At 36.9% G+C, this 24,021-nt stretch overlaps 1 protein-coding gene across 2 annotated transcripts in view; it reads right to left on the bottom strand.

Moving 5' to 3' along the window:
• Positions 1 to 24,021, bottom strand: part of MND1 (meiotic nuclear divisions 1) — a 69,298-nt gene that overhangs the window by 4,376 nt on the left and 40,901 nt on the right. Inside the window, exons 5-7 of one of the 2 annotated variants that reach the window (XM_049631217.1) lie at positions 18,461 to 18,535; positions 15,301 to 15,415; positions 4,049 to 4,093 (exon numbers count right to left, since the gene is read on the bottom strand). In XM_049631217.1, the coding sequence (XP_049487174.1) occupies positions 4,049 to 4,093; positions 15,301 to 15,415; positions 18,461 to 18,535 (235 nt within the window). The remainder of the gene's footprint in view (positions 1 to 4,048; positions 4,094 to 15,300; positions 15,416 to 18,460; positions 18,536 to 24,021) is intronic. The other variant, XM_049631218.1, reaches the window with a different exon arrangement.

Here is a 24,021-nt window from a genome sequence, read left to right as displayed (position 1 = left end):
TTCATGAGGACCTAAGAGAGACTTCTAATAACATGAGGCACTCCAGAATGATCTGTTTAGTTTTACTAGTGTCTGCATCACCATCTATTCTTGTCAATCACAGTCAAATACTTACATGGGACCCACTGCTACATAAAACAGGGATTAAGTGTATTACAGGTACTTGATAATGTAAAGAGCCTATGCCTTCAAGCTGACACAAGATTAGAGAGAGAAAAATCAATTTATTACTAAATAATCCCAAAGTGTTATGTATGTTAAAGAGAAAAGATCAAGTATTATGTGCACAGCACCCAGAACAGGCTCCAAAAGCACAGAAAGATTTCCAGGAAATGAGAGAACAGATACAACACTGCAACTTCAAACCTGGATCAGGACAGAAAGAAAGAACTCACCACAGTAAGACTACAGGCTTTGTACGAAGGAGGTGTGGGTTCACATGAGAGCAAGAAACCATTTTATTATAAACTTCCAAAGATTACACTTGATCTTAGCCAAAAGGCGAAGAAGCAATTAAACCTCCAAAGATTAAAACAAACAAAAGAACATATAAAAGCCCAGCCACAATGCTTGATGGACCAATTCAAAAAGACTGATGAAGAACATATCTCGGGCTGCTGGATGTCTACCTTCAAGACAACGTCACCTAAAATCTTAACAACTGATTTCCTGTCAAATAATTTTCCTGTTATGTAGAAATTTTTATAAATGGATAAAAGAAAATAGGTGTGTGTATGTGTGTCTTAAAGAAAGAGCCCCAAGACTAGTAGAATTTCTGTTAATTTCTATGGTGGTATACCCAGTATATATATAGAAACAGGATGGCAATAGCATGCATGACTCTGTTTATGATCTCACAACATCTATCCCCACCGCCCCCTTTCACTAAGATGCCTCTCACACACAGTCATAACTTCAGTATGTTAATTATGAAGGTTTTATAAAATTTGTTAAATCACATTTAAAGTATATTTAATGCCATAAATCATTTAGATGTGATATTTCTATTACATTTATATCCTAAAGTAATCTCTCATTTTATAAAACTGAAATACTAAATTACTGAACAGTAAACATCCTCTATTCTAGATACATTTTAAGGACCTTTTTAGGAAAAAGGAAAACCAAACCTTAACTAATAATTACAGGACAATCTCTGGTTATAAGTATTAAAGATGTTTTCTTTTTGCTTGTTTTGAAGACAGGTTGATTTTCTGAGGTGCAAGTTGTTTTAACTCCATATTCTTATCATAACACTTTTCTGTTGGAAGGAGAAAATTGTAACTTCAGATGGAAACATGGTTCCTAACAGCTGTTTCTGCTGTGCTAAAAATATCTTCCTTCCTATATGATTTTAAAAGTTTTAGGTTCGGGTATCTGGGTGTTTCAGTCGGTTAAGCGTCTGCCTTCACCTTCGTAAAGCATCCGCCTTCAGCTCAGGTCTTGATCTCATGGTTTGTGAGTTCGAGCCCCATGTCCAGCTCTGTGCTGACAGCTCAGAGCCTGGAGCCCGCTTCAGATTCTGTGTCTCCCTCTCTCTGCTCCTCCCCTGTTCGCACTCTGTCTCTGTCTCTCTCAAAAATAAATAAACATTAAAAAAAAGTTTCAGGTTCTTTCTAAGCTAATAACGTTAGGGGAAAAAGAAGTTGTTCAAATTGTTCCTTTTTCTCATCATAACTGGAAGTTTGTGATCAAGTGGAAAATAAAAGCATTTTTTAAGAGAATGGGAAAAGGGGAGTATTTGTTCATCTCTATGTCTAATGTTGTGCTAAAGGGCTTACAAACTGTTTTTATTTAATCCTCTCAAAATGTAAAGTACATATAATCTACAATGAAGAAGCAGGTTCAGAGAAGTTCAGTAAGTCATACAGCAAAAATAAGGAACACAATCTGGATTCCTTGCAAAAGTCAAGTTCTTCCCACCATGCACACAGGCTGCATGTTCCTGCTGCTTACTGAGCTGTTTTGCTGAGAACTATTGGGAGAAATCACTTTGTGACTCTTGTCTTATTTTTAATCCACTTGCCTTTTTTTCTCACTCAAAATTTTGTATTTCTCAAATCCATATGATATCACTGTATTTATTATTTATTTATACTTACTGGACATACATTTCATTCTTCTCTTTTCTTTAATGGGAGCTTGCTGTTTTTACCCTCTTCTTTCCTTATCACTAAAGCATTACATTATTTATGAAATGTATTACTTTTGTAATAAATAAGATTGCAATTTTATTTTTGAGACAGAGAGACAGAGCATGAACAGGGGAGGGGCAGAGAGAGAGGGAGACACAGAATTGGAAGCAGGCTCCAGGCTCCGAGCCATCAGCCCAGAGCCTGACGCGGGGCTCGAACTCACAGACCGCGAGATCGTGACCTGGCTGAAGTCGGACGCTTAACCGACTGAGCCACCCAGGCGCCCCAAGATTGCAATTTTATAGGAGCCAATTACACTGATTTTATCAATCTACTTAATTCTAAAATAGACAAGGAAGAGTGCTTTAAAAAATTTTTTTTTAAATGTTTATTTATTTTCTGAGAGAGAGGGAGAGTGCAAACAGGGAATGGGCAGAGAGAGACAAAGGATCCCAAGTGGGCCCTGCGCTGACAGCAGAGAGCCCAACGTGGGGCCTGAACCCACGAACCGTGAGATCATGACCTGAGCTGAAGGCAGATGCTTAACCGACTAAGTCACCCAGATACCCCTAGGAAGAGTGATTCTTTTTTTTTATTATTATTATTAAGAAATTTTATGTTTATTTATTTTGGAGAGAGAGAGAGGGAGAGAGCATGCACGCACACACACAGGAGAGGGACCGAGAGAGAGAGAAGGAGACACAGAATCCAAAGCAGGCTCCAGGCTCTGAGCTGTCAGCACAGGGCCTGATGCAGGGCTCCAACTTGCGAACAGGTAGATTATGACTCAAGCCAAAGTCGGATGCTTAACCGACTGAGCTACCCAGGCACCCCAGGAAGAGTGATTCTGAAACATTTTGTGACATACAGAGGCCTGGACATGGAGTCAGGAAACCTAGTGCAAATCTTTGTACACCCAGTGACTAATCACCTTTGACTCAAAGCAGTCACTTTAAATTTTCTGGATCTCTGCATCAATACAATCTTACCCATACTCTCCCACAGAAACAGAATAAGCATGAGTAGTACATGTGAAGGCATTATAAACTCTTATAACAGGATGGTAAAATTCAATTACCATTACATTATAATACTGGAAAAACTTCAGTGTTAATTTGTAGACAGGTTTTAACAATACTAATCATACCTGTATATAAATGACAACAATCATTATTTATGAACTTTCTTCTAAACTTTAAGACATAGAGAAAATGCCTTATTAATTCCCATTTCTTAGAACGTCTCTAGTGTAGACCAGAGGATACATCCGTTGGCAAATGGGTTAATGAGGCATTTATATGAAAGCAGGTATACAGAGAAGATAGTATCATGTAGTGGGTTAAGAGCTCGGATTCTGGAATCAGAAAAGCTGTATTCTAATTCCTGTTCCATTGCCTAGCATCTGTGTCACTGTGGGCTTCAGTTCCATCTCTAAAATTAGGAATGATAATCCTATTTACCTCACAAGATTGTTGCAGGGAGAAAATGAGAATGCACCACAGATACTCTTTACAATGCCTGGCTTATAGTCAGCCCTCAACAAATGTTAGCTATTATTATCATTAGCAAGAAGACAAATCTTTCAGATTCCATGAAACTCTTAAAGTATCTTGCATTAATATAAGGAAGGTTAAGTGATTAGCCCAAATGGCTTATCTAGGAAAAATTACACAAAAGTTAAACTCCAAGCAATCATTGGTTTTACAAAAATATGTTGGACGTTTGAAAATGATTCATGATAAGATTTAAAAAAAATAACCTTAAGAAAACAAAATGATTGAATATATAAAAACAATACATACAGTTCTGAAAATGTCTCTTCTTGAACAGAACTAGGCACAATTGCTTCTGCATGTCATCATAGTAAGTGTGGAGAAAGTTTAACTATAGCTTATCGGTGCCATAATACATACCAGTCCATCTGTTAGCGGCTTCTTTGGCTACTTGATTTGCTTGACCTGAAAAAAAGTATATATATGTGAATCATCATCTTCATCTACTTACAGATTCATTTTTTACATGAGTAAAAGTTTATACAAATAAAACTCTATGTAAAAAGCTCAAATTGTGACAGGGGCACCTGGGTGGCGCAGTCGGTTAAGCGTCCGACTTCAGCCAGGTCACGATCTCACAGTCGTGAGTTCGAGCCCCGCGTCAGGCTCTGGGCTGATGGCTCGGAGCCTGGAGCCTGTTTCCGATTCTGTGTCTCCCTCTCTCTCTGCCCCTCCCCCGTTCATGCTCTGTCTCTCTCTGTCCAAAAAAAAAAAAAAAAAAAAGTTGGAAAAAAAAAAAAAGCTCAAATTGTGACATATCATATCCCACAAATCTGCTCAACTCCCCAAAGAAATTTTAGATAGCTGCAATTATATTAGTCATGAATAGCCATGACTGTAAACAATTAGTTTGAATCACTGGGTCATGAATGTAAACAATTTCCTTTTCATAAATGTCCATTATTATTCTACTTGTTCCTTTAACGTTTATTTATTTTTGAGACAGAGAGAGACAGAGCATGAACAGGGGAGGGGCAGAGAGAGAGGGAGACAGAATCAGAAGCAGGCTCCAGGCTCTGAGCCATCAGCCCAGAGCCCGACGCGGGGCTCGAACCCACGGACCGTGAGATCGTGACCTGAGCGGAAGTCGGACGCTTAACCGACTGAACCACCCAGGCGCCCCTCTACTTGTTCCTTTAAAGATAACATAAGTTTAAGTGAGATGTATTTCTCAGTTTACAGCATCAAGAGGATAAAATAATTTGAGTTTAACAAGAATTTTAGATTATATATATTAGATCACAATAAACCTGACCTTAAAAAAATTTAAGTCATACAGTAGCCGCAGAGGAGGAAATATTTAATTTATATTTATACATCTTGCTATTAAATGTATCTGTATCTATGTCTTTCAAGTTAATCTACACAGCACGTAACAATTCCATGATCAACTGAGCATAAATATTATTTATTATGATGACATTTATTTATTGAAAAATAATTTTTATACTACAGAACTCACCATATTAAAGCGTACAATTCAGTAGGTTTTAGAATATTCACAGGGTTGTAAAACCATCATTATTTTCCAGTTTTTTTTTATGTTTCAAGTTTTTATTTAGATTTTTAGTTAGTTAACATAAATAGTGTAATATTAGTTTCAGGAGTAGAATTTAGTGATTCATTACTTACATATAACACCCAGTGTCCGTTTTTTTTATTATAGCCATCCAAAGCATGGTGAAGTAGTATCTCATTTTGGTTTTGATTTGCATTTCCCTAATAACGAATGATGTTGAGAACCTTTTTAAATTTTTTTTTTTTTCAACGTTTCTTAATTTATTTTTGGGACAGAGAGAGACAGAGCATGAACGGGGGAGGGGCACAGAGAGAGGTAGACACAGAATCGGAAACAGGCTCCAGGCTCCGAGCCATCAGCCCAGAGCCTGACGCGGGGCTCGAACTCACGGACCGCGAGATCGTGACCTGGCTGAAGTCGGACGCTTAACCGACTGCGCCACCCAGGCGCCCTTGAGAACCTTTTTAAATGTTTATTGACCATCTGTATATTTTCCTTGAAAAAATGAATCCTTTGCCCATTTCTAATTTTTTTTTAATTGTTCAGTTGTAATTTTTTTAAAAAAATGCATATATACATTTTGGATATTGGACACTTGTCAGATACAAGATTTGTAAATATTTCTGTAGATTTTCTTTTCACCTTTTTTTAAATTTTCATTTTCATTTAAAAAAAAATTTTTTTTTTAATGTTTATTTATTTTTGAGACAGAGAGAGACAGAGCATGAATGGGGGAGGGTCAGAGAGAGGGAGACACAGAATCTGAAACCGGCTCCAGGTTCTGAGCTGTCGGCAGAGCCTGACGCGGGACTTGAACTCATGGGACCGCAAGATCATGACCTGAGCCGAAGTCGGCCGCTTAACCGACTGAGCCACCCAGGCGCCCCTCATTTTCATTTTTGAGAGAGAGAGAGAGAGAGAGAGAGAGAGAGAGAGAGAGAGAGAAAGCACATTTGGGGGAAAGACAGAGGGGGAAAAAGAATCTTAAGCAGACTCCATACCCAGTGCAGAGCCCTGGGGGTGGGGGTGGGGCTGGATCCCACAGCTCTGGAATCATGACCTGAGCCAAAATCAAGAGTCAGATGCTTAACCAAATGAGCCATCCAGGAGTCCCTCTTTAGCTTTCTTGTTAAGGTATTTTGATACACAAAAGTTGTTAATTTTGATGAAGTCAAATTGATCTATTTTTAATTTGGTTGTTTGAGCTTTGGTGCCCTGTCCAAGAAACTGCTGCCTAATCCAAGAATACAGAGATACACACTTATGTTTGCTACTAAGAGTTTTATAGTTTCTTACATTTAGGTCTTTGATCTGTTAGTTTTTGTATATGGTCTGAGATGGGAGTCCAGGTGGATTCATTTACATGTAGATAACCAGTTGTGCCTAGCACCATTAGTTGAAAACACTATTCTTTCCTGACTGAATGGTCTTGGCATCCTTGTTAAAAATCAGTTGGGTTTAGGGGCACCGGGGTGGCTCAGTCAGTTAAGCGTCCGACTTCGCCTCAGATCATGATTTCGCAGTTGGTGAGTTCGAGCGCCACATGGGGCTCTGTGCTGACAGCTCAGAGCCTGGAGCTTGCTTCAGATTCTGTCTCCCTCTCTCTCTGCCCCTCCCCTGCTCATGCTGTCTCTGTTTCAAAAAGAAATAAACAGTAAAAAAAAAAAAATTTAAACATCAGTTGGGTTAACTTCTGGACTCTCAATTCTATTAACCTCTCATTAACCAGTATGTCTCCCCCCCCCCCCCACCCAAGTAATCTAAACCCAACGTGGGGCTCAATCTCACAACTCCAAGATCAAGAGTCGCATGCTCTACTGACTGAGCCAGCCAAGTGTTCCTGCGTGTCTGTTCTTACAATAGTACCACACTCTCTTGATTATTGTAGCTTTGTAAGAAGTTTCGAAGTTGGGAAATTTGAGTCTTTCAACTTTGTTGTTCTCTTTCAAGATTTTTTTGGCTATTCTGGGTCTCCTATATTTTCATATGAATTTTATGATCAACTTACTAATTTCTACAAAAAAGCGGTTAGTATTTTGATAGGTTTTACATTAAATCTACAGAACAATTTGAGGAGTATTTCCACCTTAACAATGTTAAGTCTTACTATAAACACAGAATGTCTATTTATATAGGTCTTTAGTTTCATTCAATGTTTTGTACTTTTCAGAACAAATACTGTACTTCCTTGACTAATTCTATTCCTAAGTATTTCATTCATTTGGGTGCTATTGTAAATGAACTTTTAAAATTTTATTTTCAGATAGTTCGTTAGTATATAAGATACATGTGATTTTTGTATATTGATTTTTTGTATCCTATAGCCTGCTGACCTCACTCACTATTCAACATGGATGCTTTTATTTCTCTTTTTTGCCTAATTGGGCTGTCTTGAATTTTCAGTACAACGTTGAAAGAAGGGGTGAAAAAGGTCATCCTTGGGGAAAGCATGCAGCCTGTCACTATTCAATAGAATGTTAGCTGTAGATTTGTTGTAGATGCCCTTTTTAAATTGAGGAAGTTCACTTCTATTCCTAGTCTGTTGAGTGTATCATGAAAGGGTGCTGGATTTTGTCAAATATTTTTTTGTGTATTAAGACAATCATGCTGTTTTTGTCACAAATTACATTATATATTTTTTGCCCAACAAAAGAGGATTACCATTTTTGTGTATGCAGCTGTTTTTTAAATAAAATAGGAGAACCATAAGGAGATACAAACAAAAATAGATATATACTGTTTTCTATATTTACCTATGAAGTAAACTTTACCAGTGTTTCTTCATGTTACTATGCAGTGTCCTTTCAATTCAATGAGAAAGACTTCCATATTTTTTAGGGCAGGTCTGCTAACAATAAACTCTCTCAGTTGTTTACCTGTGTACCTTACTTTTCCTTCATTTTTGAAGGAAAATATTTCTGGATATAGAATTCTTGATTGATGGTTATTTCCCCCCTTAATCATTTTGAATATGTCATCACAATGTCTTTGGCCTCTATGCTTTCTAATAAGAAACAAGTTGTTAATCTGATTGAAGGTTCCTTGTATATGATGAATCACCTCCTCTTTGTTGCTTTCAAGATTCTCTACCATTTGACAATTTGAGTATGATGAGTCTTTATGTGCATTTTTTTGGACGCTGCCCTAAATTGGAGTTTGTTAAGTTTTTTTGATGTATAGGTTAATGTTTTTCATCAAATTTGAGAAGTTTTCAGCTTTTACTTTTTAAAATATTCTTTGAGCCCCATTCTCTCCTCCTCTCCTTCTGGGACTTCCATTATATATGTTGGCACTCGTGACGCCATGACACAGGCCTCTTGAGACTCCAATGATGTTTCTTCATTCTTTTTTCTTTCTGTTCCTCAGACTGAATGATCTCAACTGAACTATCTCCAAGTCACTGATTCTTTCTTTTGCCTGTTCAATTTGGCTATTAATCAATCCCGAGTGAAGTTTTCATTTCAGTTTTTATAGTTTTCAACTCCAGCATTTCATTTGGTTCCTTTTTATTTCTACCTCTTTGCTGATATTCTCTATTTGGTGAGATATCATTCTCAGACTTTTCTTTAGTTCTCTAGGCATGTTTTTCTTTAGCTCTTTTAACATATTTAAAATAGCTGACTAAAAGTCTGTGTCTAACAATCCAACATCATGTATGTTTCTGTGCATAAACCATACTTTCTTTGTAGATCTTGCAATTTTTTTGTTGTTGAAAATTGGGACATTTTAAAAAACGTAATGTGGCCACTCTAGAAATAAGATACTTCCTCCCTTCCCAGGGTTGTTGTTTTGGTACTTGTTGTTATTGTTTGTATAGCGATTTGTCTGAACAAATTCTGTAAACTCTGTATTCTTTATTATGTGAGGCCACTGAAGTGTCTAGTTCGCTTACTAGGCAGTTAATAATTGAACAGAGATTTCCTTAAACACCTGGACTAAAACTCCAGGTCTTTGCTGAGTGGCTCTCTGTGTGTGTTGGGGCAGGTTTCAACATTCAGCTAGGCAATTTACAACCCTGTCTTAGCTTTCAGTTCCTATATGCCCTGAGTGCCAAGGTCTGCTAGAGGTGGGACTTTCCTGGGAATGTGCACAGCCCTATGCATATGGCCTTCCAGATTTCCAAAAATCTGGTGCTTTTCAAGGCACCTATAACATGTCTTTCAACCTCTCCTTGTAAGCTCTTTGATTAGTCTACTGTTTGCCTTAACTGGTATTCATCAGCTCAAACAGCTATGGGGTTAAAACTCTTGTCTATAATTGTTTTAGACAACTGCTCCCCAAGAAGTGGCTGTTAGTACTGGGCATACTACAAGCCAGATCAAATAAAGATAATTCTTCCTATTGGTGCTTTCAGAGAACCATCAAAGATGTCAAATAGTGACAACTTGGGAAAATGAAGGTCTTAAAGAGCTCCAGCTCCAACTTAATCCCTCTGATACCAGGAACGCAGGGCTCTTAGTTTTCAAGATTATTGCTGAGCTATAGAGAAGGGGATAAGAATAGAGCAAGTTAAAATACCATAAAACTTCTTATTCTTGCTGATATTCAGCCATTTTTCTTGAATAGGCAAATCTTTGGTTCTTTTCCAGAATTCTGGAAAAGTTGTGACAATTTTTGCCAGCTTTCCTGGAAGGATAAATTTTCAGAGGTCCTTACTCCATCATTTTCACTGTCATCCTGGCATTTCCAAAAATATTTCTTAAGTACTTCTAAGATCTACTTTTAAGTATTTTTGTAGGAATTCAATGTTTACTACAACTTATTTTATCTGTTCTCACTTCAGTAATGGTCAGAGTAGCTAAAATTAAATTTCATGTTTCATACATTATTACTTTCACTTCTCACTTCTTAGATATCTGTAACTAAACTTGCTAATAATTAATGTAGATACCAATAATCAGCTAACATGATGAAATTTAATTGTTCCTGCAAGAATTACTGAGAAATAAGTAAAAGATAATACACTGCCAGGTCTCTATGAACATAAAAATTAGTTATTATCAGCAGAAAAACTTTCAAAATAAACTATGACTGAGATTACCCTGATGGTTGTAATATGGGTTCTGTAGCCACATTATTAAGAACCAAATCTTATTAAACTCAACTTGTGAAACTCATAATCCTTTAATCCAGTATAATCTTTTATGCAATAACATGATAGTCAATATCCTATGAAACCTCTCATTAGCAAAAAGCACGTTTTAAAAGCAGTAAGCTTTCTGGGGAAAGGAAATAATCTCATCTGGGGGAATAGAGATTAAAATCTAAAAAAATTATCTAGATTTAGTAATAAGGAATTACTGCCATTTACTACTTAAATGTTTAAATTTCTTGAATCTATGGGTTTATAATTTACATCAAATTTGAGAAAAAATAGCCTTTACTTCTTCTGATATTTATTTCTTCAGGTATTTTTCAGGGCTGGACACATACACATACACACACCACCCTATGCCCCCAGCATACACTCCTTTTGGGACTTCGATTACACATATATTAGGTCACTTGAAGTTGTCCTACATTTTAGGGATGCTATTTGCATTAAAAACATTTATTTTTCCTGAGTTTCATTTTGGATACTCTCTACAGCTAGCCTTCAAGTACACAAATCCTATTTGACAATAAATTATATGTTAAAAAACAAACAAACAAATACACAAATCCTTTCTTTTGAAAAGTTTAATCTGCTATGAATCCAATCCAGTTTCTCATTTCAAATATTATGGTGTTCAACTCCAGGACTCTGACATGAGTTTTTATATCTTCCATGTTTTTTGGTTTTTTTTCTAATGTTTATTTTTGAGAGAGAGAGAGACAGAGCATGAACGTGTAAAGCGCAAAGAGAGAGGAAGACACAGAATCCAAAGCAGGCTCCAGGCTCTGAGCTGTCAGCACAGAGCCTGATGTGGGGCCGGAACCCACGAACCTTGAGGTCATGACCTGAGCCAAAGTTAGATGCCCAACCAACTGAGCCACCCAGGTGCCCCTATATCTGCCGTATTTCTACCTAACTTTTGGAACATATACAATACATTTGTGATAGCTTTTAATGTTATGGTCTTCTAATTCTGCTATCTGCATCAGCTCTGGGTCAGTTTTGATTGAAGGATTATTCTTTTCATTAAGGGTCACGTTTTCCCACTTCTTTGCATGCCTGGTAATCTTTCATTACACGCTAGACACTAATTTTATTTTGTTGGGTGCTGAGCAGGTTTGTATTCCTATGAATATTCTTCAGCTTTGTTCTGGGATGCATTTAAGTGACTTTGCAATATAGTCTAATGTTTTCAAGATTTGTTGTTATGATTTGTCAGATGCGTGGAGGACAAAGCTCAGTCTAGGGCTAATTAGTCCTTGCTAGTGAGGCAAGATGGTCTTGAGTGCTCTACCCAGTGCCCTATGACTTATGAATTTTTCTAATCTGCTTGGTGAGAATAGGCACTACTCTTGGTCCTGTGTGAGTGCTAGACACTGTTCCTTCTAATTCTTTGAAACTGTTCTTTCCCCAGCTTTGGGTAGTTTCCTCATATGCATGCACCAAATACTTGAGGGGAACCCTCTGTAGATTCCCAGGGTTCTCTTTCTGTGTAATTTCTCCTCTCTAGTAGGCTGTCCTGTGAACTCTAGCCACAATGGTCTCCTTGATTCTCAGTTCCATCTACAGGGCTCTGCCTAGGTTCTCCTTCCTTGTGCCACAGCCCAGAAACTCAATAAAATAAGCTGACACAATTTTAAGACCTAATTTGTTTCCTTTCTCTAAGAAGCATTGTCCTTTATTGTCTGATATCAAGTATCTTAAAAACTTATTTGATGTATTTTGTTTGTGTTGTTTTTTAAGTGGGAGGATAAATTCAGTCTGTTACTACTCTATCTTGCCTACTAGTGGAAGTGCCACATCTGAGTAAAATTTTATTTGTTAGCTGTTCTGAATTTTAAAAGCAGAGGAATTGGGCATTTCTCTATAAAAGTATGAACTTAAGTTAATCTAAAATTCTTGCTTTGATAGTTTTTTTTCCCCCTTCTGATTATAGTGTGGTAGCTTTCCATAGAAAAAAATAATCTTACCTTAAAAAATATTAAAAAGATATCTTACCTTTACATCTAAAATAGATTTATGGAATAATGTGATTATCCTACATAACTGCTATCTATTAAATATGTTGTAATTTTCTATAATTAATGCATTTTATAAAGATAGATATTTTTAATGGAGTAAAATAAAAATAATACAAAGCCAGGAAGGACCCTTATCCTCTCATAACCCTATGAAGATCAGAAATGTACAATGTAAAAATGTCAAAAATTAATACACATGTAATGAATTCACCATTACAAAATTCTACAGCATCCAAATATGGATCCATCTTAGGTGACTACATAATTAAATATGAAAAGATAATCTAGGTCTGATGTTGATGAAGAACAGAAACGTCTCTTAACTCACTGTAAACCAGAAAACATTTTCTTCTCATTCACTTAGACCTCATAGCCTGCCTAATACTCATTCACACTGGCATGTTTTCCCTTAGGTTGAGAAATAAATCACCAAACAGAAGGGTTAAGATGGAGAACAGAATTCAGGCAACCAGCGTAAACTAGTTACAACTTCCTCCTCAACCATGCTATTCTACTTTCCAGAAAATTCATCATCCTTTATATACCTTGAAACTTCTTCCATCAAATTTCATCACCCTTCTAAGAGGGGAGGCAATTGCCAAAATTGCTGCTTGATCCAGAGGTACAAGGAATGGCAACAGCTGAAATTACATGCCTGAATTAAAAGTTTTCCCCATTCATGAATCGATCTGGCACAATTCTCTATCCTTGTGGATTTCCTGAACTGCATGATGATCCACTGGCACAGGATCACCATCAGTATAGTTTTGTAAGACTAAATAAGTTTCAGTCATTCTGGAGTAGACAGAAGTAATTAAAATTAGGAAAAGGACTGTAAAAACAGGTCATAAGTAGAAGTGATATCAGGCAGGTCACGTGCCCAGGGAAAGAGCAACGGCAATATAACGGGGACCATGAGGTAGAAAAGCAGAAGCCTTGACTGGGCATGGCTATGAGTTGTAGGTCACTGACAGAAGAGAGAATGAAATGGGTAAGCAAATAATTGGCACTTTCAGGGAAAAGTCCCAGATTTACACAAAACTGAAATCAGGAAGGAAGGCAGAGCCAAGAAAGAGTAATAAATGAAGGATCAGATTTGATAACTGTGAAAACAGAATTCCCATGATGACCTACTACAGGGTACAGACATGTTGATCCTAAAACTAAACCACCTGGAGGCATTCAATCTGGGTGAGAAAACCGTTCTCAAAGCTCTCTTTCATGAGAAGCTGCTCAAGACACACACTGGACATCCTAACAAGCAGTATATAATTCCTTTTAAAGACGAATCATGAGGGGCGCCTGGGTGGCTCAGTTGGTTAAGCGTCCGACTTCAGCTCAGGTCACAATCTCGTGGTCCGTGAGTTCGAGCCCCGCGTCGGGCTCTGGGCTGATGGCTCAGAGCCTGGAGCCTGCTTCCGATTCTGTGTCTCCCTCTCTCTCTGCCCCTCCCCCGTTCATGCTCTGTCTCTCTCTGTCTCAAAAATAAATAAACGTTAAAAAAAAAAAAATTAAAAAAAAAATAAATAAAGACGAATCATGACCAGGCCTAACTTCCTCATTGTAACCTACAGCACCGCTTTGAGGTGCTCGTGTTCAAGCAGGGTCATTTGATATTAGTTAAAACTTTGAAACTGATAAAAGTCATTAATTTTGTAGATTTGGTTACACTTTATTTTGCAGGATGATGATAAATGAAATTCATCTGTGGGCAACATTAAAGAGCTAATAAGTCTCTCTAAATGCCTGATTTACAGAAAATGACTGGCTGGAGGGGGCAGGTGGGTTCTTCTACCTCCACTTCTCTGGGAAAAACATCCTGGGGAATCGGCTGAACCAGGGCCAATACATATCACCATCTAGGCTGTGGACTACATGTGATTAATGCCTCCTGGAGTTGTGCAAAGTAGGGATCTGTCTCTAAAATTAAATTTAACTTTAGATTACACTAACTGAACTGCTTAAATATTTTTTAGTTGTAAGGAATACCATCAAGGAGAGCTTAATTGTAATCAAATTACTCTCAAGCTAATTTTATTTATTTATTTATTATTTATTTAGAAAGTGGGAGTATGAGTAGGGGAGAGGAACAGAAGAAGGGGAGGGAGGGGGAGATGGGGAGAGGGAGAAAGTGAGACAAAGAATCTTAAGCAAGCTCCATGCTCAGCATAGAGCCCAACACAGGGCTCGATCCCATGACCCTGGAATCATGACCTGAGTCGAAATCAAGAGTCAGATGCTCAACAGACTGAGCCACCCAGGTGTCCCTCAAGCTAGTTTTAAAGTACCAAATATTTTCAATTTCTCTCAAAGCCTTCAATCACATACTATTAGTTTTATCTAGAAGTTTCACTTGGTAAAGTTCCCTAAATGAAAAGACAGGCTAAGACAGAAAAATGTGAAGAAATTTATACATATTTTCCTAGGCAATTACATGCAGTGCCCTTATAATATACTCTTTCATTTCATTTCCTCAAATACTGAAATTTCTATCTTTACATAAATATATAAAAACTATTCAAAATAAAGCTTTGGAGATTGGTTTTAAAGTAAAGGAAAACATCATTGGTGTATTCAAAAGGCAAGTCAATGAACAGACTGATTTTCTGTAACTTGCAAACTCCTATTTTTGGTAATATCTTTCCTAGAAGATAATGGTGGATTTCATTCTCAAGTCATTGTGCTTGGGGCCAACTTAACTCCTTCTCTGACTCCTCAGTGTCCTAAGCTTATAGTTTATATCTTTATCCTTCTACCCTATCTACCTTCATTACCCTTAAAATGCTTACAATTTCAAAGTTGTCACTGTTCAATGCTTTAATGTTAAGACTCTTTAATGGAAATATTAATGCAATATTAATACTTCTAATGGCTTGATTTTCTCATTATACATGGAGAATGGCTACCAGGCAACTGGAAGTATAAAATCTCTTTCATGAGTGAAGTTAAAAAACTTCAAGATATGATATAAACTTACGTATTTCTTCCACAACTTGTGGGTCACATTCTCTGTATTTTTCTACTTCTGCCTTTAGCTGTTCCCTTTGGTCTCGAAGTGAAGAAAGCTCTTTTGCTAGCATAGTTCGCTCTTCCTGCATTCAAAATAGTTTTATGTACAATTAAGACAAGTAAAATGCCATAGGTTATAAGGCTATACATATTATAAACATTTTATTTCTCATAACTAATGTGCACTAGGCTTTGGACATTATATATACACATACCTGTATTCACAGTATAAGGACAAACTCAATTCTCATTTTTCTCTGAAATCTCAAACATCTATCATATATTTTGATTAACTGGATGGGAATTAATATATAGAATGGACCACTCATAAACAGATGAGAGGTCACTGATTATGTATGAATTTAAAGATGACTAGGTCATCATATGTTAGGAAAAAGTGCCTCTTCGATCTATATATAGAAATAATATTTTAGAGCAACATAATCATTACAAGTGTGGTAGACAATTTTTCAACCTTTAAGGATGATCAACCTTGAAAAATATTTAAAGAGGTCAGAAATAACAGAATTACTGCTTGTGGTCTCCTATCACTTTCCTTTAAAGGTAAACCGGAATAAACTTTTAATACAACAGGATCTGATAAACACCACTTGAAATTTCCCGCCAGAGTTCTCACTAACAGGTAGAAGTCACAGTGTCACAGTTTCAATTCATATGTGTGAAAGGTTATGGTACAGACTGATAGGATAAGCCTGAAGCAAAACCAAGTAGAGTTCAAGCTGTCTGATGGGACTTATTTAAGGTCCCTTGCTAGTTTATATTTTGGTACCTGTATTTTTTGACTTTTGCCTTTAACTGTTCTCTTTCGTTCCAAAGTGAAGAAAGCTCCTTTGCTAGCATTTGTACAGGGAATGCATATACAGGGCATCATGGTCTGACGCAGCACAACCCAACAGAACTCTACAATGACAGAAATGTTCTAGATCTGTGTTCTCCAATGCAGGAAACCTTAGCCACGTGTACCTAGTGAGTACATGATATATGGCTATTGTTACTGAAAAACTGAATTTAACTGCATATGTTTTAAATTTAAATATAAATAGCCAAAAATGATTACAGTGTATACTGTATTAGTACAACTCAGAAGAGATTTAAAAATAACTACAATACGGGCACCTGGGTGTCAAAGTCAGTTAAGCTTCTGACTCTTGGTTTTAGCTCAGATCATGATCTCACACGTTCAACTCGTGATCTCATGAGTACAAGCCCCACACTGGGCTCTGTGCTGGCAGCACGGAGCCTGCTTGGGATTCTCTCTCTCTCCCTCTCTCTCTGCCCTTCCCTTGCTCTCTCTCTCAAAATAAACAAACATTAAAAAAAAAAAAAAAACTATGACATAAGATAATTATTCTTTGCCACCCACACCCAAATTATACACGCTCCATGAGAAATGAGACAAGCAGCAAAATGGGGAAGAATCTGTGAAGGCAATGATAGTTCTCCAGACACCCTGAACTGGTAGCCATCTCAGACTGTTACTAGCACTGAGATTTTTGCCAAGTTACTTCACTTTTTTGTGTCTTTAGTTACTCAAATTAAAAACGGAGACAGTAATAGTGGTCACATCCTTGCACTGTTGGCAGGATTCAATAAATATAAAATGCATTGGGACAGTACTTGCCTGGCTCACAGTAAGCAGATTATAAATGTTAGCTATCTCTTCATCATCATCATCGTCAGCAGCAGCAACATCACCATGGATAATACCTAGTAAACAGCGGCTAGGTGTTTCTAAAAAATCATGATTGGTGTTCTCACGATTAACACAAGAGTCCATCATTCTCAGGAGCCTTTCTAAACTACTACAGTCTTCTGATAGATGCAAGCACCAACTAGGTTTTTTCCTAGCTGCAATAGATCCAGTGGGCCGGGTAACATGCAGCAGATAACTTTTGGGCATGGGTATGTCACCATTAATCGAAGGTGCTTCTATAATTTATTGCCAATGTTAAAGAAAAAAAAAGGATCAAATAAAGAAATAGTAATTGCTTTGTCAATTAAAGAAATATAAAAGCTTCAGGTTATGCCAGAACTTACCTTCCCTTGAACATTTTTCAAAAATTACCAAATTCCAATTCCTATCTGTGACTGCTGACTATTCACATAAAAGAAGGTACGTGAAATAATTGTGAAAAGACCCTGTAAACCTGTGATATATTCTTTTCTACAACATGACGGGGTTTTGGTTTTTTTAGTTTTTAATGTTTATTTTTGAGAGACAGAGAGAGTGAGAGTCGAGGATGGGCAGAGAGAGAGGGAGACACAGAATCCAAAGCAGGCTCCAGGCTCCGAGCTGTGAGCACAAAGCCTGACGTGGGGCTTGAACCCATAGACTGTGAGATCATGACCTGAGCTGAAGTCGGATACCTAACCGACTGAGCACCCAGGCGCCCCATAATGTGACAGGTTTTTGAGTCTCTTTCACAATCAAGTGATACAAACAGAGGCCTAGATGGAATGCTTAGTGGTGCCTGCTGATCTTTAATAGTTTTTTAAGTCATAAATCCATACTTGAGATAAAGATGAAACTAGAAAGTGATTTTTAAAAACCCCTAACATAATACTTTAGAGAATATTACACTTTTTAAAATAAAACAGTGTGTCAGTATTCATTTAAATAATTTAGAAATATTACAAAGCCTCAAGGATAATATATTGATAGTTTTCAATATGTTCTATGCCAAGACTTAAAAACGTGACTCTGAAAATTTTACATAAGCATTTATAAAGGGCTTACCTTGTGCCAGGCCCTCTTCTAAATGCTTTGCAAATATAAGCTAGTTTAAGCCACAGGATAACCCGAAGAGGTAGATTTTGATCCCTATTTTATAGCTGGGAAAACTGACAACAGAAAATTTAGGAGACTTTCATACCAGGCCACCTGGCCCCAGAATTTATGCTTCTATGTTATGCTGCCATATATAATATAATAATAAAAAATAAATCTATACTTAAAATTAGTAAATCCTACCAGGTCCAATGTCCATGTCCTTTGCTGTACTCACCTCTCTTCTGATAGGAATGGCATACTCCTCATAGATAACTCTATGTTCTTACTTTTCTATTTAGAATTGACATTATTAAGGAATCTACAGACACAAACTTACCGTTTCATGTCGGCCAACTTTAGCTTTCTCAATGCTTTTCTGTAGATTTGCATGCTTTTGGTTTCCCTCAGATAACTGGAGAATTAAAAGAAACAAAATGGCTTCCAATGATGAACTTGCTTAACATGAAATTTATAAGTCAAGAAGTCAAGATGAGATTTGTTTTCAGCCCAAGTAAGTGTAACAAGTAAGTCAAAAACTACATTGGGAACTAACTTCTCTAATTTGAAGCAAACTACCATGAATCATTAGGGCAGAATGAAAAAAAAAACAAAAAACCAAAAACGCTGAAAAATATATCCTCTCATCCAATCAGAAAAATGAATAATATGCTTTCAGTCTTTTCTGCAATCTTTATTTATCAGGTCCTCCAACTCCATGCCAAGTAACTTGAGGTATATTATTCAGTTAAGAACAAAATTTTAAGTGATGAATCACTAAATTCTACTCCTGAAACCAAAACTATACTATGTTAGCTAACACAAATTTAAAAGACAAGAATTTGAAAATTCAAAAAAATGTTTTATATACTTCTTTCTTCAAATTTCATTTCATTTCTGCCTAAAGTGAAATAAAACACTCTATTTCTTACAGACTTGTAGTATTATGACCTAGTTATATGTACAGGGTAAATAATACTTATGTGTCATAGATTAAAAATCACAAATAGTATCTTCCAAAAGTTAGTAGCTTTATCCTGGCTTTAGGAAATCTTCCATTTCTCAATATGCATAAAGGAAACATTGTCAGCTTTCCTTTAATGGCTCTCTTGTCACTGATTCTAATCCATAGCACGAACAAGATCCATCTGTGTTGCCAAGAAGACACCACCACCAAACCAGCTATACCTCTTCTGAGAGTAATTATCTTCCGAGGTTTAAAAAAAAAAAAAAATCTGTAGATTTAGGAGCCAAAATATGCTTTAAAGTCCTAGATTTAACAAGATCTAGTTATTTATTTTTTTAATTTTTTTTTAACGTTTATTTATTTTTGAGACAGAGAGAGACAGAGCATAAACGGGGGAGGGTCAGAGAGAGAGAGAGAGGGAGACACAGAATCTGAAACAGGCTGCAGGCTCTGAGCTGTCAGCACAGAGCCCGACGCGGGGCTCAAACTCACGAACCGTGAGATCATGACCTGAGCCGAAGTTGGAGGCTTAACCGACTGAGCCACCCAGGCGCCCCAAGATCTAGTTCTTTAAAACAAGGGTTCCCATTTATAAAATAGTGCCATGTTTAAAATTAATATTCCACCCTGCAGGACTCCCCTGAAATAATAAAGGCATGTGACATTTAAATTCAGGAGTAGAGAATCTTCCAGTGAAAAAATACATATGCCTATTAGCCTAACATATTTCCATTAAAAATGTTTTTTAAAAAACCAGGTAAGAAGATGTTATCCAAATAGTTAATAATTACATAAAAATAAGCCAATAATTAGTAGATATATATTTTAATTACATTGATGAAGTGTCTTCCAGGTATTGTATGGCTGCTTGTAAGTATGTATAACTTAAAAGCATTTGAAAGAGCTAATTCAGGAATTCCTTAACTCTGAAAATAATATCTGTCTTAAATGTGATTTCATGATTTGTCATTTTAAGTACGTTGGTAAGGGGGGAAGGCACAACCTAAATGACATGCTCAAATGAGAAGCATCTGCTAATTATCCGAAGTACTGAAGCAACTTGGTTCAGCTCAATAGGGAAGGACTCCTGGCCCTTGTTCTCAAAATCTCAACTACCAGAAACAATGAAAGCAACTCCTGTGAGGCGCCCCTGCTAACAGCTTTTCACCTACACATCTCTCAGAAGCAATATTGCTAAAGTTTTTAACACATACCCTGGAATTAAACCAAACCCAGGCTTTCAAATAATAAGAGCAGGGATTTTTGGCCACTGTATAGATACTATCTAAGCCAATGGTACAAACTTGAGCATATATCAGAATCACCTGAAGGGCTTGTTAAAACACAGGTTGCCGGGCTACACCACGCAGTTTCTGAATAGTAGGTCTGGAGTAGAACTTAATAATCCGTAGTTCTAACGTACTCACAGGTGATGGGTGATGCTGACGCTTCCGGTCTGGGGGCACCACACTTTTGAGAACTACTGGTCTGAACAAAAACCTGTTTTGTTACAATAACAAACCCAACTAAAATACATGAGATATTTATATATGGGAGAATTATCTAGTTCATCAGCAAAAATGAATTACTGCTAAGTATTGTAACCTGAACTAGAAACAAAAATATCTTAATAATTCTGTCACTAAAAGAAATACAAAAGACCACATTTACAAAAATAGAAAAATGAGTGATACTCTACATTCCAGAAAGGTATTCACCATAAAATCCCTTTGAAGAGCACTCTATATACATTTCCATAAATAAAACAAGAACCAACTAGACACTATACCAAGTCCATTTCCTACTTTCATTAAATGTTTTAAAACCCAGCAACTCAGAACAAACAACAGCAACAACAACAGATACTACTTATAATTAGTAAGAAGAGGAATTCATCTTTAGATTTGAGGATCTGACACAATGCCTCTCTTTAATGCATTCCAGACCACCTATACAGATACTGAGGGTCGAGAAACATAATGCCAATGTTTTCTAAAGGGGTAGTTCACTGCTTGGAGGAACTGCCTATTCATAAGAGGAACAGAAAGATTGATTCAAGCTGTCTGCATCGGAATTCTGATTTGCTCCTTTTAAGAAATAAAACAATGTTAAAGCATTAGGGAAGGAACATAGAGATTTCCATAGGTGGGAAAGAATGTCAAGGAACAGAGAATGCAGAAAAGAGGTAACAGCAAGAGAAACCAGATCAGTCTACTGCTTTATCAAGACTCACATACAGTATATTATGGGAAAAATAGATTCTATGTCTTTTGTTTCTCTTTAAAAAAAAAAAAAGAGCAGTATCATTTACTTTAATATCTAACATATCTAAAAAGTATTGTCAGAGTATCTACAACTTTAAAATTTACTTTTTTTTTTTTAACGTTTATTTATTTATTTATTTATTTATTTTTTAAATTTATTTTTTTTTAACGTTTATTTATTTTTGAGACAGAGAGAGACAGAGCATGAACAGGGGAGGGGCAGAGAGAGAGGGAGACACAGAATCCGAAACAGGCTCCAGGCTCTGAGCTGTCAGCACAGAGCCTGACGTGGGGCTTGAACTCACGGACCGTGAGATCATGACCTGAGCCGAAGTCGGACGCTCAACCGACCGAGCCACCCAGGCGCCCCTAACGTTTATTTATTTTTGAGACAGAGAGACACAGCATGAACGGAGGAGGGGCAGAGAGAGAGGGAGACACAGAATCAGAAGTAGGCTCCAGGCTCTGAGCCAGCAGCCCAGAGCCCGATGCGGGGCTCAAACTCATGAACCTCGAGATCGTGACCTGAGCTGAAGTCGGACGCTTAACCGACTGAGTCACCCAGGCGCCCCTAAAATTTACTTTTTAAGGCAACATTTCATTTAGGCATCAGTGACAAGGAAACTAAGAACACTGAAAAGACATATATAAAGACAGGAGCCATGTAATTGCCTTAACAATAGAGAAATTTTAAATCAGTATTTCATGGTATGAATGTGTCACAATTATGTAGCCAAAGGAAATGTTTTGGAAGAATCTTTAATGACACTATAAAATACAGAACAGAGTTTTTAAAAAGCTGGAAACGACTGTCAATACATTTGAGAGCCTATTCGTGACAAAAAAAAAAAAAAAAAAAAACCCTTCAAGAAAATGCACAAAAATTTAAAAATGGCTATCTCTGTACTGTGGATCATATTTTTAAACTTTGTATATAATAAGCATATGTCACTATTATTTAAAAAAATTATTTCCCCATTATAAGCCATATATATTCTCAAGAAATTAAAATGAGTACATTTTTGTTAAAAGACTAAAACAGGGGCACCTGGGTGGCTTAGTAGGTTAAGCATCCTCTTGGTTTCAGCTCAGGTCATGATCTCACAGTTCATGGGTTCGAGCCCCACATGAGGCTCTGCACTGACAGCACAGAGCCTGCTTGGGATTCATTCTCTCTCTCTCTCTCTTTCTCTCTCTCTCCCTCTCTCTCTGTCCCTCCCCCGCTCACTCTGTGTCTCTCCAAAAATAAACATTAAAAAAAAGTGTTCTTTGAGGTCTTTCAGTAGACTTTTGTAGTTTTCTTCATGTACGTCTTGCCCATTTCTTGTTAGGATTTAATAAAGATTTGGGTGTTACTGAGGGATAGCCAGTGACCCCTAGCCTAAGTCTATCACTGTCTGGAATGCTCTTTGCCACAGGTGATTTGAGTGGTTCTGAGAAACAACACTCTACTGCCCTCTGGATCCTAAACTACAAGGCTACAAGGAAGCAGACAGCCCAAACCACTGCTGGCAGCCATCTTACAACAGTGAAGAAAGCCGACTTCAGTGATATGGGTACCACACAAAAGGCAAAGCCAAGATAAATGCAGAGAAATAGAATCACAATCTTAATTAAATGATACCTGAAGTAGGCCCTACTTTTGACAATTTTTAATTTAATGAGGCATTAAACCAATTTCACCTTTATCATTTATGCCAAGTAAATTTGGGTTTTCTGCCATTACCATCTTAATTCTTACAACAGATAAAGCTTTAATAATAGTCTACTTCATATACCGCTGGCTAGCAATGAATGTTGTGAATTTGGATAATTTTAGAAGGTATCAGATTTAAAACATTCTTATTCTTCTATATTGGGCTGTAGAACTAAGTCTCCAAGAACAGGAGTGAGAAGAATAAATTAATATATGTCAGGAAGGCTCTTCATTCAATAAGCTTTCATGAAGTGCCCACTATATACACAGTTAAAGTAGTATTGGCTTGAATCTTTTCGGTAAATTAATATAGTAACAAATAACTCAACACATGTAGTGAGCACTGAATGCTGGGTGTTTTTGTATTAAATTGTTTTTCCTTATGCAATAGATAGTGCTTATTAAAAGACAATGCTCTGTGAAGCTAGTAAAAATATAGCAAACTCATACTCCATTTAACAAGGAAGTCATATTCCAGCAATCCAACCTGTGGAGCACACTGAAAAACCTGGAAATGAGACAAGTGCACCAGAAATCTTAAATAATGGACACTGGAAAAATGTGAGAATCCCATTAAGAAAGCAACACAAAGGGAAAGTGAAGCCACTCAGTAAGTGCATGCCTACAAACCCAAAGAACTCAAACTCTCACACATGATATACCTGCTGAAGACGAGATCACAATAATCAAAAATTACAATGTGAAGAAATGAACTGTTAGAGAGCAATGCACAACAAACAGGAGATAAGCGTTCTTTCAACTAGAAATATAAGGAGTATGTATGTTCGCTAAGATTAAGTAATAAAAGGAAAAAAAGAAGAGTAAAGAAATTACAAGAAGGAAAAAGCAAGAAAATTTGGAAATGAACTATTTGAAGCAGAATTATTTTTAATTTCTATGAAGTGATAAAAAAACATTAAAAAGTAGTTGAGAGATATAGAAGATAAAGAAAGTCCAACAGAAGCCTTATAGTG

Source organism: Panthera uncia, chromosome B1, assembly GCF_023721935.1.
Source record: "Panthera uncia isolate 11264 chromosome B1, Puncia_PCG_1.0, whole genome shotgun sequence".
NCBI lineage: Eukaryota > Metazoa > Chordata > Mammalia > Carnivora > Felidae > Panthera > Panthera uncia.
This window is presented reverse-complemented; position numbering and strand designations above follow the sequence as displayed.